Source organism: Eschrichtius robustus, chromosome 2 (assembly GCF_028021215.1).
Source record: "Eschrichtius robustus isolate mEscRob2 chromosome 2, mEscRob2.pri, whole genome shotgun sequence".
NCBI classification, from domain to species: domain Eukaryota; kingdom Metazoa; phylum Chordata; class Mammalia; order Artiodactyla; family Eschrichtiidae; genus Eschrichtius; species Eschrichtius robustus.
In genome coordinates, this window is record NC_090825.1 from 90327837 (window position 1) to 90347027 (window position 19191).

The 19191-nt window shown below is 33.7% G+C and overlaps 1 protein-coding gene across 1 annotated transcript in view; it reads right to left on the minus strand.

Moving 5' to 3' along the window:
* Nucleotides 1–19191, minus strand: part of TMEM232 (transmembrane protein 232) — a 275976-nt gene that overhangs the window by 158047 nt on the left and 98738 nt on the right. The window contains exon 11 of the mRNA XM_068534862.1: nt 16865–17043. Coding sequence (XP_068390963.1) covers nt 16865–17043 — 179 coding nt within the window. The remainder of the gene's footprint in view (nt 1–16864; nt 17044–19191) is intronic.

Sequence of the window (19191 nt, forward strand, 5' to 3'; positions counted from 1 at the left end):
TCAACAAAATACTAGCAAACAGAATCCAACAGCACATTAAAAGGATCATACACCATGATCAAGTGGGATTTATCCCAGTGATACAAGGATTCTTCAGTATATGAAAATCAAACAATGTGATACACCATATTAACAAATTGAAGAATAAAAACCATATGATCATCTCAATAGAGGCAGAAAAAGCTTTTGACAAAATTCAACACCCATTTATGATAAAAACTCTTCAGAAAGTGGTCATAGAGGGAACCTACCTGAACATAATAAAGGCCATATATGACAAACCCACAGCAAACATCATTCACAATGGTGAAAAAGTGAAAGCATTTCCTCTAAGATCAGGAACAAGGCAAGGATGTCCACTCTTGCCACTACTATTCAACATAGTTGTTGAAGTCCTAGCCACAGTAATCAGAGAAGAGAAAGAAAAGGAATACAAATTGGAAAAGAAGAAGTAAAACTGTCACTGTTTGCAGATGACATGATACTATACACAGAAAATCCTAAAGATGCCACCAGAACTACTAGAGTTAATCAATGAATTTGGGGAAGTGTCAGTATACAAAATTAATGCACAGAAATCTCTTGCGTTCCTATACACTAACAATGAAAGATCAGAAAGAAAAATTAAGGAAACAATCCCATTCACCATTGCAACAAAAAGAACAAAATACCTAGGAATAAACCTACCTAAGGAGACAAAAGACCTGTACTCAGAAAACTACAAGACACTGATGAAAGAAATCAAAGATGACATAAACAGATGGAGAGATATACCATGTTCATGGATTGGAAGGATCAACATTGTGAAAATAACTATACTACCCAAAGCAATCTACAGATTCAATGCAATCCCTATCAAATAACCAATGGCATTTTTTACAGGGCTAGAATGAAAAATCTTAAAATCTGTATGGAGACACAAAAGACCCCAAATAAACAAAGCAATCTTGAGGGAAAAAAACGGAGTTGGAGGAACTGGACTCCCTGACTTCAGACTATACTACAAAGCTACAGTAATCAAGACAATATGGTACTGGCATAAAAACAGAAATACAGATCAATGGAACAATATAGAAAACCAGAGATAAACCCACGCACCTGTGGTTAACTAATCTATGACAAAGGAGGCAAGGAAATACAATGGAGAAAAGACAGTGTCTTCAATAAGTGGTGCTGGGAAAACTGGACAGCTACATGTAAAAGAATGAAATTAGAACACTCCCTAACACCACACACAAAAATAAACTCAAAATGGATTAAAGACCTAAATGTAAGACCGGACACTATAAAACTCTTAGAAGAAAACATAGGAAGAACACTCTCTGACATAAATCACAACAAGATCTTTTGTGACCCACCTCCCAGAGTAATTGAAATAAAAACATAAATAAACAAATGGGAACTAATGAAACTTAAAAGCTTTCCCACAGCAAAGGAAACTATAAACAAGACGAAAAGACAACCCTCAGAATGGGAGAAAATATTTGCAAACGAATCAACAGACAAAGGATTAATCTCCAAAATATATAAACAGCTCATGAAGCTCCATATTGAAAAAATAACCCAATCAAAAATCGGGCAGAAGACCTAAATAGACATTTCTCCAAAGAAGACATACAGATGGCTAAGAGGCACAGGAAAGGCTGCTCAACATCACTAATTATTAGAGAAATTCAAATCAAAACTACAATGAGGTATCACCTCACACCAGTTAGAATGGGCATCATCAGAAAATCTACAAACAACAAATGCTGGAGAGGGTGTGGAGAGAAGGGAACCCTCTTGCACTGTTGGTGGGAATACAAATTGATACAGTCACTGTGGAGACCAGTATGGACATTCCTTAAAAAACTAAAAATAGAATTACCATATGACCCAGCAATCCCACTACTGGGCATATACCCAGAGAAAACCATAATTCAAAAAAACACATGCACCCCAATGTTCACTGCAGCACTATTTACCATAGCCAGGTCATTTAAGCAACCTAAATGCCCATCAACAGACAAATGGATAAAGAAGATGTGGTACACATATACAATGGAATATTACTCAGCCATAAAAAAGAACAAAATTGGTTCATTTGTAGAGACGTGGATGGACCAAAGACTGTCATACAGAGTGAAATAAGTCAGAAATAGAAAAACAAATATCGTATATTAACACATATATGTGGAATCTACAAAAATGGTACAGATGAACTGTTTGCAAGGCAGAAATCGAAACACAGATGTAGAGAACACATGTATGGACACAAAAGGGGAAAGCAGGGGAGGGTGGTGGTGGTGGTGGGATGAATTGGGAGACTGGGATTGATATATATACATTATTATGTATACAATATATAACTAATAAGAACCTGCTGTATAAAAAATAAATAAAATAAAATTCAAAAATTTAAAGATCAAATTATATAAAAGTAAAAATAAAAAAAAGGAATACAAATTGGAAAAGAAGTAGTAAAACTGTCACTGTTTGCAGATGACATGATACTATACACAGAAAATCCTAAAGATGTCACAATAAAAGTACTAGAACTAATCAATGAATTTGTTAAGGCTGCAGGATACAAAATTAATGCACAGAAATCACTTGCATTCCTACACACTAACAATGAAAGATCAGAAAGAGTAATTAAGGAAACAATCCCATTCACCACTGCAATAAAAAGAATAAAATAGCTAGGAGTAAACCTACCTAAGGAGACAAAAGACTTGTACTCAGAAAACAATAAAACACTGGTGAAAGAAACCAAAGATGACATAAACAGATGGAGAAATATACCATGCTCTTGGATTGGAAGAATCAACATTGTGAAAATAACTATACTACCCAAAGCAATCTACAGATCCAGTGCAATCCCTATCACACTACCAATGGCATTCTTCACAGAATTAGAACAAAATTTTTTTACAATTTGTATGGAAACACAAAAGACGCCAAATAACCAAAGCAATCTTGAGAAAGAACAACAGAGCTGGCGGAATCTGGCTCCCAGACTTCAAACTATACTACAAAGCTACAGTAATCAAGACAGTATGGTACTGGCACAAAAACAGAAATATAGATCAATGGTACAGGATAGAAAGCCCAGAGATAAACCCATGCACATATGGTCACCTAATTTATGACAAAGGAGGAAAGAACATAAAATGGAGAAAAGACAGACTCTTCAATAAGTGGTGCTGGGAAAACTGGACAGCTACATGTAAAAGAATGAAATTAGAATACTCCCTAACACCACACACAAAAATAAACTCAAAATGGATTAAAGATCTAAATGTAAGACCAGACACTATAAAACTCTTAGAGGAAAACATAGGAAAAACTCTCTTTGACATAAATCACAGCAAGATCCTTTTTGACCCACCTTCTAGAGTAATGAAAATAAAAACAAAAATAAACAAATGGGACCTAATGAAACTTAAAAGCTTTTGCACAGCAAAGCAAACTATAAACAAGACGAAAAGACAACCCTTAGAATGGGAAAAAATATTTGCAAATGAAGCAACTGACAAAGGATTAATCTCCAAAATATACAAACAGGTCTTGGAGCTCCATATCAAAAAGACAAACAACCGAATCAAAAAATGGGCAGAAGTCCTAAACAGACATTTCACCAAAGACATACAGATGGCCAAGAGGCACATGAAAGGCTGCTCAACATCACTAATTATTAGAGCAATGCAAAACTACAATGAGGTATCACCTCACACTGGTCAGAATGGCCATCATCAAAAAATCTACAAACAATAAATGCTGGAGAGGGTGTGGAGAAAAGGGAACCCTTTTGCACTGTTGGTGGGAATGTAAATTGATACAGCCACTATGGAGAACAGTATGGAAGTTCCTTAAAAAAACTAAAAATAGAACTACCATATGAGCCAGCAATCCCATTACTGGGCATATACCCTGAGAAAACTGTGATTCAAACAGACACGTGCACCCCAATGTTCATTGCAGCTCTATTTACAATAGCCAGGACATGGAAACAGTCTAAGTGTCCAATGACAGATGAATGGATAAAGAAGATGTGGTACAGATATATGATAGAATATTACTCAGCCATAAAACGGAAAGAAATTGGGTCAGTTGTAGAGTTGTGGATGGACCTAGAGTCTGTCATACAGAGTGAAGTCAGAAACAGAAAAACAAATATCATATATTGACATATACATGTGGAATCTAGAAAAATGGTACAGATGCACCTATCTGCAGGGCAGGAATAGAGACGTAGATGTAGAGAACCGACATGTGGACACTGTGGGGAAAGGGAGGATGGAACGAACTGGGAGATTAGGTTTGGCATAAATACACTATCATGTGTAAAAGAGATAGGTAGTGGGAACATGCTATATAGCACAGGGAGCTCAGCTTGATGCTCTGTGACAATCTAGATGGGTGGGATGATGGCGGGGGGGAAGTCCAAGATGGAGGGGATATATGTATACATATAGCTGATTCACTTCATTGTACAGCAGAAACTAACATAACATTGTAAAGCAATTATACTCCAATAAATAGAAAAAGTACATTAGGAGTATGGAAATATCATTAAGAATAAAAACAAATTTTATTTTAAAGATATCACCATGAAATGTTAACCAGCAAGGGCTTTACCTAATGAGTCAAAGGTACTCTGAATAAAGTCACAGATTCATTTTAGTTGTACATATTTCCTTTTGATATTTTAGGTCATATACCAGATGGCAGAAAACATTTATACATGATGACTTTTCCTAGATGTGCCAACATATGCTGCTGAATTGCCTATACGGAAGAGCCTTGCTCATTGCAAGTCTCCATGGAAGTATTTCAAACAAAGCACATCAATTAACATTTGTTTATTATGCCACTGTGACTATATGACAGTTTTTTATTTCTTTCCCAAATACTCAGGCAACAGTTGGGTTTATATTGAATTTGTCAGATGAAGGGTTCATGTTTAGGGATATTTAGAAATGTTTTTCATTTCAAATTTGCTATTAAATATCTCACCTCTCATCTGACCTCCATTAAGTATCAAATTTTATGAACAGATATAAAAAGAATTGTAGATGATAGAATGCTACTTCGGATAAAAAAAACATACAAGACATTAAAGTACATAATACAGTTCGTAAAGGATTTACCAGTGATGTAGATAAATTGAGGCATTAGGTATAAATTTTAATTTATTAAAATCAATAGTTATCATATGAATTGCATATTTATTTTTAAAGTATAAAAAGAGAAAACCTCTCTTAATTCCATAAACATACAAGTATCATCAATCCTTGTGAAATAAATCCTTCCCACTCTAATGTAGAGTAGTTTATAATTAAGGCTATGTTTCACTCTGTGTAGGTAATATGATGATTACCTTACACAAGGAAAGGTTCTGGGGGTAAGGTGTTAGGAAAGAAAGAATAAACAAAGGTTTTGCTATAAGCATAGTCATTTGCATTAACTGAAATAAAAGTGGAATAAATATTTTATTTCAGATCAAAGCATCTGAGGCACAAGCCTTCACTGTATGCACTGTATAGGGCTTTTTTTTTTTTTAGATGTTCTCTATTCACATTGAGCAGTGAGGCAGCATCTAAAGACTAACAGGGTTTTTACCACTTGTAAAAGAAATCTTCTAACTATTTTATGCCATAGAATTTGTTCCCCAAAGAGGTATCACAGGACAATAATATAAGTGGTTTAATGGTATGTGGGAATTATTAAGTAATTTTTTAAAACTAAGCATGTTTAAAAACAAGTAACTAACCTTTGTATTTTATCATTGTAAGTAAGTGTTGCCATGATAGTGCCAAAAAGAAAGAAAAGGAAAGGAAATTTGATTATATCATGCTCATGTTGTACTGTAAAATTAAACACACCTATAAAGATAAATTATATAGAAAATGTTCAGACTATTCCAGACAGGATAGTACAACTTTAATAATTTCAAAATATTTGCTCTAACACATTACACCTATAGACCAAAGGTACTCATTCTTTTGAAATCATCTTGCTTTGTCTGATTCATATATGTGATTTAGTTGTTTAAGTTATTCTATGGTACCATTATTAACTCACTTAAGAAGGCAGCTTTTTAAAACATGAAATAAATATGAGTATCATTTTCCTCAGAGAAATTAAGCATAAAAGGGAGTTTCAGCCTTAGAAGAGAAAAACTGAAAACTGAATAGATGCTAATCACTTTGGTCTTTTGAATAATTAGCTGTGGAGAATTTAAAGGCATTAGTTTAGACATTATTATTCCTGAAACCTAGTAGAGACATGTTAATATGCAATTTACATTAAAAATAAATTAGCTAAAAATAATTTGAAAAAAAAAGGCTTTATGACCAAAATCATAAAAATGATGCAAGGAAAACCACTAGCTAGGAAAAGAACAAACACTGCAATCAGACACTTAACTTTGTCATATCTATACCAATATAAAATTCTTGGCCAATAAAACTATCCTTCAAAATCAGATTGAATAAAAACCTTTTGTCAGTAAAAACTGACAGAATTAGCCACCAGCAGATGCTCATGAAAAGAATATGAAAGGATTTTCTTTGAGTGAAAGAAAAATAATCCCATATGGAAGGTCAGCAATTCAAGAAGGAAAAGTAAGGAAAGAAACATGTAAATATATAAGTAAATCTGAAGAATACTGAGTGTATAAAACAATATTAATATGTTGGTATCTGTAAACACACACACATGAAGCCATGCACACACACACAAAAACACAGAAACACACCCAGAGAAACACACACAGTTTAAATGCTCAACAGGAAAATTGTTTAAGAGAAAGAAAAGGAGTTAAAATATTATAAGACGATTTTATGGTCCAGGAAAATATAAATCTCCCTACATTAGAATTCAATAATAAGGGATTCATTTTGTAACATCAGGGTAACAAATAAAGGAATGTGTGACCACCAAGTAAACAAACAAAGGGGGTGGGATGAAATGGTATAATGAAAAATCTTCCTGAAAGGGCACAAAATGAGTTTTAAAAAAAGGAGAGAGAACAAGCAGAAAACAAATAACAAAATGGCAACAAATACGTAACTATCAATAATCACTTTAAATGTCAATGGACAAAAGTCTCCAATCACAGGACATAAGGTGGCTGATTGGATTAAAAAACAAGACCTATCTACATGTTGCCTACAAGAGACTCACTTTCGAGCTAAAGAGACATGCAGACTGAAAATGAGGGGATAGAAAAATATATTCCATGCAAATAGAAATGAAAAAAAAAAGCTGGGAAAGCAATACTCATATCAGACAAAGTAAACATTAAAGTCAAAGTCTATAATAAAAGACAAAAAAGGGCATTGTATAATGATAAACGGATCAATACAAGAAGATATAACATTCATAAACATGTATGCACCTAATATAGGAGCACATAAATATATAAAGCAAATAGCAACAGACATAAAGGGAGAAATTGAAAACAATACAGTAGTAGTAAGAAATTTTAAAAGCTCACTTACACAAATGGACAGATCATCAGGCAAAAAATCAATAAGAAAACATTTGCCTTAAGTGACATATTAGATCAGTTGAACTTAATAGATATCTCAGGACATTCCATCCAAAAACAGCAGAATACATATTGGATTCAAGTGCATATGGCAAGTTCTCCAGGATAGATCACATACTAGGCCACAAAACAAGTCTCAACAAATTTTAGATAAAAATTATATCAAGTATCTTTTCCAGTATGAAACTGAAAATCAATTATAAGAAGAAAAATGGGAAAAACACAAACACATGAAGAATAAGCAGCATGCTACTAAGAAAAACGATGGTTCAACAAAGAAATCAAAGACGAAATCCGAAAATACCTTGAGACAAGTGAAAATAAAAACAAAACTTTCCAAAATCTATGGGACACAGCAAAAGCAGTTCTAAGAGGGACGTTTATAGCAATAGAGGCCTACCTCATGAAACAACAAAAATCTCAAATAAACAACCTAAATGACCATCTAAAGGAATTAGAAAGAGAAGAACAAACAAAGCCCAAAGGCAGCAGAAGGAATGAAATAATAAAGGTAATAAGGAAATAAATAAAACAGAGACCACTAAGACAATAGAAAAGATCAATGAAACCAAGAGATGATTTTTTTTGAAAAATAAACAAATTTGATAAGCCTTTAGCTAGGCTCATCAAGAAAAAAAGACAGGACACAAACAAAACAAGAAATGAAAGAGGAGAAATTACAAATGATATCACAGAAAAACAATAATGAGAGAATACTACAAATAGTTATCTGCCAACAAATTGCATAACCAAGAACAAATGGACAAACTCTTAGAAACATATAATCTTTCAAGACTAAATCAGGAAGAAATAGACAGTCTGAACAGATTGATCAGTAGAAATGAAATTGAATCCGGTATCAAAAAACTTCCAAAAAAGTCCAGGATCAGAGGGCCTCACAGGAGAATTCTACCAAACATAAAAAGGAGAGTTAACACCTATCCTCAAACTATTCCAAAAAACTAAAGAGGAGGGAACACTCCCAAATTCACTCAACAAGGTTACCATTACCCTGATATCAAAACCAGACAGACACTACAAAAAAGAAAATTACAAGCCAGTATCTTTGATGAACATGGATGCAAAAATCCTCAACAAAATATTAGCAAACTGAATTCAACAATATATAAAAAAGATCATACACCATGAACAAGTAGGCTGTATTCCAGGGATTTAAGGATGGTTCAACTTACGCAAATCAACCAATGTGATATCCCAAATTCACAAAATGAAGGATAAAAATCACATGATCATCTCAGTAGATGCAGGAAAAACATTTGACACAATTCAACACCCGTTCATGATAAAAAAACTCTCAACATATTTGGCATAGAGGGAAAATATCTCAACATAATAAAACCCATTTATGAAAAACCCATAGCTAACATCATACTCAATGGTTAAAAAAATGAAAGTTTTTCCTCTAAAATTAGTAACAGGACAAGGATGCCCACTCTCACCATTTCTATTTAACATAGCATTGTAAGTCCTAGCCACAGCAATCAGACAAGAAAAATAAAAAGCATCCAAGTTGGAAGGGAAGAAGTAAAACTGTCACTATTTGCAGATGACAAAATACTATACATAGAAAACCTTAAAGTCTACACCAAAAAAAGTTAAAACTAATAAATGAATTCAGTAAAGTTACAGTCTACAAGAATAATATACAGAAATCTGTTGCTTTTCTATACACTAATAATGAACTATGAGAAAGAGAAAGCAAGAAAACAATCCCTTTTTTTGGGTACATCCTGCACTTAAAAATTTTTTTTTTTATTTTAGTTGAGCTACAATGTTGTGCTAATTTCTGCTGCACAGCAAAGTGACTCAGTTATACACATATATACATTCTTTTTATATTCTTTTCCATTATGGCTTATCCCAGGAGATTGGATATAGTTCCCTGTTCTACACAGTAGGACTTTGTTGTTTATCCATCCTATATATGAGAGTTTATGTCTACTAACCCCAAACTCCCAGTCCATCCCTCTCCCTCCCCACCTCCCCCTTGGGAACCACAAGTCTGTTCTCTATGTCTATGAGTCGAAAACAACCCCATTTAAAACTGCATCCAAAAGAACAAAATACCCAGGAATAAACTTAACCAAGGAGGTGAAAGACCTATACTCTGAAAACTATAAGACACTGATGAAGGAACTTGAAGATGATATGAATACATGGAAAGATAGCCTGTGTTCATGGATTGGAAGAATTAATACTGTTAAAATGTGCCTATTACCCAAAGCAATCTACAGATTTAATGCAATACCTATAAAATACCAATGATATTTTTCATAGAACTACAACAAATAATTCTAAAATTTGTATGAAACCACAAAAGATGCCCAAATGGCCAAAGCAATATTAAGAAAAAAGAACAAAGCTGGAGGTATCATGCTCCCTGACTTCAGTCTATACTACAAAGCTACAGTAATCAAAAGAGTGTGGGAAAGGCAAAAAAACAGACATGTTGATCAATGGAACAGAATAGAGAGCTCAGAAAGAAATCTATGCACATATGGTCAATTAGTTTACAACAAAGCAAGCAAAACTATACAATGGAGAAAAGACAGTCTGTTAAAGAAGTGGTATTGGGAAAACTGGACAGGTACATGAAAAAGAATGAAATTAGAACATTTTCTTATACCATATACAAAATAAGTTCAAAATGAACTAAAGATCTAAAATGTAAGACTGGAAACCATAAAACTCTTAGAAGAAAACATAGGCAGTACATTCTTTGATGTAAGTCTTGGCAATATATTTTTGGATTTGTCTCCTCAAGCAAGAGAAACTAAAGAAAAAATAAACAAATTGACTGAATTAAACTTAAGTGCTTTTTCACAGTGAAGAAAACCATCAACAAAACAAAAAGACAACCTACTGAATGGGAGAAGATATTGGCAAACGATATGTCTGATAAGGAGTTAATATCCAAAATATACAAAGAGCTCATACAATTCAATATCAAAAAAACAAACAACTCAATTAAAAAGTGGGCAGAAGACCTGAATAGACAATTTTCCAAAAAAAAAAAAAAAAAATACAGATGGCCAATAGGCACATGAAAAGAAGATGTTCAACAACACTAATCAGGGAAATACAAACTGAAACCACAATGAGATATCACCTCACACAGGTCAGAATGGCCATCACCAAAAAGACAACACATTATAAATGTTGCTGAAGATGTGGAGAAAAGGGAAACCTAGCACACTGTTGGTGGGAATGTAAATTGGTACAGCTACTATGGAAAACAGTATGGAGGTTCCTCAAAATATTAAAAGAAGAACTACCATGTGATCCAGCAATTCCATTCTTAAGTATATATCCCAAGAAAACAAAAACACTGATTCAAAATGATACATGTACTCCAATGTTCATGGCAACATTATTTACAATAGCCAAGAACTGGAAGCAACCTAGGTGTCCATTAATAGATGGATGGATAAAGAAGATGTGAGATTATTTATTTATATATATATATATATATATATATATATATATATATATATATATATACACACACACACACATATATATTACTCAGCCATAGAAAAGAATGAAATTTTGCCATTTGCAACAACATGGATGGACCTGGAGGGTATTATGGTTAGTGAAGTAAGTCAGACAAAGACAAATACTGTATATTTTCACTTACATATGGAATCTAAAAATTAAACCAAATGAATGACAAGCAAAACAGAAACCGACTCACAGACACAGAGAATAAATTAGTGGTTACCAGTGAGGAGGAGGGGTGGGGAGGGGCAAGACAGGGGAAGGGGATTAAGAGGTATAAACTACTAGGTATAAAACAAATAAGATACAAGGATATAATGCACAGCACAAGGAATATGGCCAATAGTTTGTAATAACTTTAAGGAATACAATCTATAAAAATATCAAATCACTACATTGTACACCTGAAGTTAATATAACACTGTAAATCAACCATACTTCAATAAAAAAGAATGGAATTGAAAAGCAAAAAAAAAAAAAAAAAAACCAAAACAAAACAAACAGCAAAGGAGAGCCAGGAACAGGAAGTACAAACAGAATAGTAAATAGAAAGATGTAGTAATAAACACAAATATATTCTAATGGCATTAAGTGTAAATAGAATAAGCATTCAAATATGAAGTCAATAATTTTCAGGTTAAAAAATATTGCTTCTCTAAAGATATATACATGTAAGAATTCAGAGAGCTTAGAATTTTAAAAAAGGAAATAGATGCTCCGTGCAAATACTAACCAAAAGAACCCTAATAAAAGAAAGGTACAGTGGTTATACTCATAATAGAAAAGATACACTTTTTATAAAGAAGAACATTTCATAATGATGAGACTATTGTTCCTGAACATAGTAGAATTAAACTAGAAATCAAAAATCATAAATATAACAACAAAATCTCCATATATGTAGCCATTAAGAAATTTCAATAACCAATGGTTCAAAATAGAAGTAACAAGTATCAGTATCAAGAGAATCAAAACTTGTTTTTCAAAAACAAAGTTCATAAACCCTTGGCATGATACACTAAAAGGAGAACAAAAGAAAGAGCATCATGACAGATTCTAAAGATGTTAAAATATCACAGAAGGATACTGTGAACAACTTTACAAAATATCTCTAAAAATGCAAATGAAATAAACACATTCTTAGGGAGAAAAAACAACCAAAACTGATGCAAAGAAAAATAAAGTCTAGGCAGGCATATAACTGAAAAATTCTTCCACAAATTAAAAACCTTTCTGTAAGTATCCATGACCAAATGGTTTCACTTGGGAATTCAAGGAATTTATTAAAATTATTAAGGAAGAAATCATGACAATACTACAAAATTCTTCCAGAGAATAGAAAAAAAAAAGAGAGAGATAATCACTTCCAAATTCATTTTATTAGTTCAGCATAACTTTGACATAAAACCTTACATTATAAGAAAACATTATAAGAAAAACATTATGGCAGGGTGGCAGTGGTGGAATGAATTGGGAGATTGGGATTGACATATATACACTAATATGTATAAAATAGATAATAAGAACCTGCTGTATAAAAAAATAAAATAAAATACGAAAATAAAGGAACACCTTAAGAAGAATTATTACTTATGTCCTATATATTTCAAAGATGATTTTAAAAGCATAAATAAATCTTACTGAAGAGTAAAAAAAAAAAAATTATGGGTGTAATATCTTAAGCAAAATAATATCAAAGCAAATATAGCCATATTAAAAAGATTACTACATCATCAACAAGTGTTTCTCTTCTAGAAATGCAATGATTATTCAACATAAGAAAATCAAACAATGTAATCTACCACAGTATCCATGGGCAAGTTACTTTACCTTTCAAAAAGTTTAGCTGTCCTTATTTAAAGTTTCAATTTCCTCATCAGTAAAATCAAGACTATAACAACTCATGTATCATACGGAGCTTTTTTGAGGATTAAATAATTAATGCATGTAAAGTGTTTAGCACATGGCACACAGTAAACGCCCAACAAATCTTAGCTATTATTATTAGTGCCTTTTAAAAAATGATAAGTATGAAAGAAGTAACACTTATACTGAACAATGTAGCAGATTAAAATCTCACTTATGTAGCACTCAATCAGAAAACTCCTACTATGTAAAAAAAAAAAAAACAAAAAACAAAAAACCCAGAACTTAGAGGCTTAACACAACCATTTATTTAGTCCACAGTGCCAAGGTCAGCAACCTGAGCTGGGCACAGGAGAATGTCTTCTGCTCTCATTCATGTGTCTATGATCAGCTCTTAGGTCAGGTAGGGACTGGCTAGTTTTGAGAGGTGTCTGTGGAACAACTAGGATGGCTTGTCTCTCTACCATGTTGTCTCTCATCTTCCACCTGGTTAACTCGGACTTATTTACATATCAGTTACAGGGTCCCAAGAGAACAAGAGAGGGTAGGCACCAATGTGTAAGCATTTTTCAAATCTCTACTTGTATAGCATTAGAATTGTTTAAATCAAGTCACATGGTCAAACCTAGAATTTGAGTGGGGAAGAAAGGATGGGATATAGGGAGCCTTGAATAAATTGGGGACAATTACTCTAACAGTGTACCACAAGTTCCAAAGCAGTAATTCATTCAAAAAAATATATAGGAAATTGTATACATGAATTTATCCAACATAAATTACCAAACCATTAAAATCCAATAAGAACAAACAATTTTTTCCCCAAACTGTTTCCTTTACTTAGCATCTCCAGTTTTATCAAACCATCCCTAAGTCTCTAAGACCTTAGCTTGGTAACCAAAACATAGCTTTCAAATTTGATGCCTAATACTGCCCAATCCAAACCTTTTTCCCCAACAAGGCAAAGTCAACCAATGACTTTCTCTTAAAGCATTCTTATTTATATTTGGCTCATGCCATTTCCTTATCTGAAAGATGCTTTCCTTGACCCTCCCTCTTTGAATCATTTCATGTAACTCATTATTTAAGTTACCAGCTCAAATACTACTTAAAGATAATAGTAATTTATTCCTCATTAATATTAGAAAAAAGAGAGCAAACATTTATCTGAACTCCCATTTTGTGCCATGAACTTTCATGGGGCCAGCTACATACATAATATTCCATTTGTGTTGTTCCCTATCTTTCTGAAGAATAGGTCTTCTGGATGAAACAGTAAAATTTATTGTGTAAAGGTTATTTTTTGGACATCCTTGCTTCTTCCATAGAATTCACTATGGCAAAAAAGATTTAGTAAGTACTCACATTTGCTTCATATTTTTTACTGTTTTTGGTGAAAATTTTATATAATTTCTCACTTTACATACTCATAGTATCTTAATATTAAATAAGAGAATCAAACTAAATTAAGTGATATTTTACCAACTACTTTATAATTTACCATTTATTTACATTTATATTATATTATTTCTATTGTTTAATAATCCAAATGTGTCTCTCTCTAGCTAAACTTTATATAAACCACATTTATAGTAAGTTATATCTTTTAATCTACCTAATGCAAATTAAACTTATTTTTATGTTAAATATGTACTATGCATAAATTAATATAACTGCTTTTAGAAATTTCTAATTTAGATTTTTCTCTGAAGATAACTTGCCTTCCCCACACATTTACTATTTAAAATGAATGAAAGCATCTCTTGGAAGCCTCACTAAGCACTGAAAACTAATTAACACATCTACTGGTTAAGCTTTTGTTTATTCCTTTATTCTCAGTGCTGACTGCTTGAGTAATAAGGTCTTCACTTGGATCTAGCATCTAAAAAATATTTACTATGTCTGATTAACTGACTTATGAATTTCAAATGTAATTATCTACAGATATTTACTAAAATTTTGAAGAAAGAAGCTATCTTATACCTAATGATTGGCCTTGAAAACAGGCATATAAATAGAATTCTAATTATAGAAATGACAAATTTGAGTTAGCTTATTTATTTAGTTGCAGTCTAATCCGTTTGAGATACGAAGTGGCATATAAAAATAGATACAAAAGCAGATAATAACATAAATAATAACAAATAATGGAAAGAATCATGGAAACAGAAAAAAAAAATAAGACTGGGTGAGATGAACTAATCACCCTTTATTTCTCTCAGAAACTGGTCAAAAATTTGACTCTCATTTTTTAAGCTCCAGCAAGCCATTTATACAAAATCAATAATAATGTTCAGAGAGCACATGAAACTAAGAAGGATTTATTTCCTAAAACCCAGTGAAGAGGATACTGGGTGATATAGTGGTCACCACGATAATAGGTACAATAATTTTCTTTGTTTTTCTTTTTTTTTTTTTTTTTCCTGTGCTTCTCACCAAAACCAAGGACAAAGCTGAAGCAAGTTGCATGAAAGCAAGTCCATGAAATCCAAAACACTGTAGTTGAAGTGGGCAGCAATCTGATTGTCTTTTTCCATGAAAAAAATATTAGAAATCTAGAGAAAAGGATGGACTGCATGTTTTCAGATAGTCCTCCATAAAGATCGTTACTCCAAATCAGACTTATGGTTCAAAAACAAAGAGTTTAAGGTTTTGTTTTCTACTAAGGATCTAGAGTGTAGATATTTTGTGTTGCAATAATGGCCCACCCACAAGCCTGGACAATCAATTAAGCAGAGTGAATCATTTTTGCTTTTCTTAACATTAATTCACATCTGTAATTATTATTGGAAAACAGTATATTAAGAGTGTTAGGGGACTTCCCTGGTGGTCCAGTGGTTAAGAATCCGCCTTCCAAAGCAGAGGACGAGGGTTCGATCCCTGGTCGGGGAACTAAGATCCCACATGCTGCGGGGCAACTAAGCCCACACGCCACTACTACTGAGCCCACGCACCGCAACTAGAGAGCCCACATGCTGCAAACTACAGAGCCCACATGCTCTGGAGCCCACGTGCCACAACTAGAGAGAAGCCTGCACACCACAACGAAGAGCCCGTGTGCAGCAACGAAAGATCCCATGTGCCTCAACTGAGATCCGGATCCAGCCCAAAAAATAAAATAAAAGAAATAAATAAAAGAAATAAACATTAAAAAAAAAATGTTAGGATAACTGCATCTGTGCAAGCTAGAAAGAACCAGAAACTTTCAGGGACAGAAAAAAGTGTACTTTAGGATAACAAATTAACCTGGCTCAAAATAAGACATAAAGAGAAAAAAAACTATTTGATGGAGTTTTGAAATATCATAGGATACCACATGGATAAAGAATCACCGGAAAATAATATTTGCATTTTATGAAGAATGGATAGCTAATTTCATAATGATTTCCTTTGAATGTGAATATATATATATTCAAACAGAGCTAGAAAAACCAAGAATTTGTAAAATACATTTCTAACTTTAAAGAAAAAGACACTAGATTTAGTGAGTCCAGATTTGCAATTTATATTGTCTAATGCTGGAAAGAAAAACTTCTAAATAAGTTCACTAAATAATGTATTATCCAAATTGAGACACTATTAAGAGTGAATTAGTTCACTACTAACAAGAAAGCTGGAAAATTAGGCATAGACCCAGGCTAACCTCGGCAAATTGGAACACACAGGCAGCCTACTTAGAGATGTCTCTCAAAGGCACAAGCTCAAAGCAGAATAATTAGTCTTCCCCCAAATCAACTCCTTTCTTCAAGCTGCTCAATCAGAAGATTGTCAACCCTCTTATCTTTAACTAAAAAATAGGTCGGTATTAACTTTTAAAAATCATGTTCTCAACAGTGAATCACTGATACTCACTGAATATGAATATTCCTTTTTCCTTAGAGACAAAGGACAAATATGTCCTGGTGACAGACGTACCAGTTGATGGCCAGTGTTTTATCTTACCTGGGCAATATTTACTGCATTACAGATTCGCCCATCTTTCTCATGATCCTTTGTTTTCTGTAACATTTGCCATATTTTGTTTCTAAGTCCATCCTGCTCCTTATCTCCCCGAAGTTCCCATGACATTTTCAGCAGGTTATACACTAAGCCATAGTATCCAGTCCATTTTACTTGATCACCTGTTTAAAAAGAAAGGTTCTTTAGGAAGATATTTTATTCATCTTATTAATGTATGGTTGCGTGAAAAAGAAGAAATTTGATTTTATTAATGCTTTAAAGTTTGAAATTCTGAGCTTTGGAATTTTCTTTTTACCATTCACTACTTTTACTCCTTTAATTTTAAAAGATCTCACAGATCGTTTAAAAACTTCTAACGCTATGAAAAGATGAACTGAACCTAACTAATATTATACCTAATAAATTTAAAAGTTAAAAAGGTAAACTGTGAACTATGTACTATAAACACATTTTTGGAATTCAAGTAAAGAGGAATTTATTCAAGGAAGTATGAACACTTAGACCACCATGGTGAATTTTTACAATAAATCAAAGAAACAGGAGAAAATCACTGGCTGTTATAAAAATGATCAAGCTCTATGAAATATGGCATTTGAACCAAGAAGAAAGCTTTGAAAATAATGTAAAAGCAGACAAAAATTACTGATATAATTATAAGCTGGGAGATTTTTTTAAATAATAGAGAAATAAATCAAATGAAATAGGGGAAAGGGAGTAATGAATTCAGAGAGGTTTTTTTTTAAGTCTAATACACTTGTCCTTCTAAAAATTATATACCAATTAGCAATTTAAATAAGTTATCAAGTTCCACTTTCAAAATATGCATTTCCCCTACAGGAAAGAGGAAGAAGTTTCTCTTTACTCTTTATCTTAAGTATTTCTTACTAGATGATATATTGCTATGCAATACTATTCAAGAAACAAGAATTCTCATTTAGTTAGTGATGGGATAAATAAATTAATGCAGGTCTCAAAGGGTATATGAGCTTAAGTTAGCTAAAGAGCAACATGAGGGTACTGAGTATATGTGAAGCAAGTAAGAGGAGCAAGAGGAAGAGAAGGTTCAGAAAGGAAGATGGAGGGTATCCTGGTGAGAGCTAGTGTGACACTGAATTCATCAATGCCCCTCTTAAATACAGTTATAAGCACAATCTGAAAAGTCACAATCTTCAACTTTTCCTAATTCAATCTGGATTTAATAATCCAGGCTAATAATAATTATCATTGTTACGATAACTAGAATACTTGGAAGTACCTACGATGTGCCCATATTCTAGTTACTCCTCACTACAATCCTGCTATGAAGACTATATCATACTTAGAGTAATAGAAGGGAACATAAGAGCTTCAACTTGGTTAGAAATTTCCCTAGCAACACACTGCTGATGAGTGAGAGAGGCAGGTGAAGGCTGGGATAATGTTATCCCATGAAGCACAGCCTCTCCAATTCAGACAAGTACTTTTCCTTCCAATCCTGCCCTCTATTCCATTCATAGAAAAGGAAGATAGACTAGAAGGTGGAAGGAGGATGCAGGAGAGAATGTACACAGCTTAGAAATGGGAGAAGGAAGGCGTGTGTCCAGCTTCCACTCTTTCTAACTAAAGTTGATACTTAAAGTAAAAGCTGCAAATATGAGGCTACAGTTAAGCAGCAAATTCTTCTGAAAATATAAATTTCCCCTCATAAAAATTTTACCAGTAAAAATCGGTGTATTGCAATAGTTGAAATTATATATAGGAAGTGATGTCAGCAATATGGTGGACTAGGAAGTCCCCAGCCTTCATCCTCTCACAGTAACAACAACTTGGCAGACATCCATGAACAAAACTGCCTTTTGGGAGACCTTGGAACCCAGGTAATAGGTTGTAAAACACCAATGGAAGCCAAGACTCAGGAGGGCCACTTCAAGAAGGCAGGCTGGACTCAGGTGGCTGGCCTTTCAACAGTGGTCCAGCTGTGGACCTAGTAGTACCCCTGTCCCCCCATGAACTTAGCTCCTGCTCTGCTTGTCCATGGTCCTGCCACCAGTCCCATCCACCAAAGGACTCGGGAGGACCCATGCCTGTTGTGCCCTGAGTAGCAGGCCCACTGACTGAGGACCCGACTGTGGACCCTGAAGCACTGTGACCTGGTTCCAGCCTCACTCTACCACGGTCCAGAGGCAGTTCTGCACACCTAGGAACCCACCCATGGACCTAGCCGGAGAATGCTCAGGAACCTGGGGGGGAGCCAAATGCATTTGTACCCCTGCTAACAGACCTGAGACCTGCAGACACAGCAGTGGTCCTGTGACCAGGCTCCAGCCCTG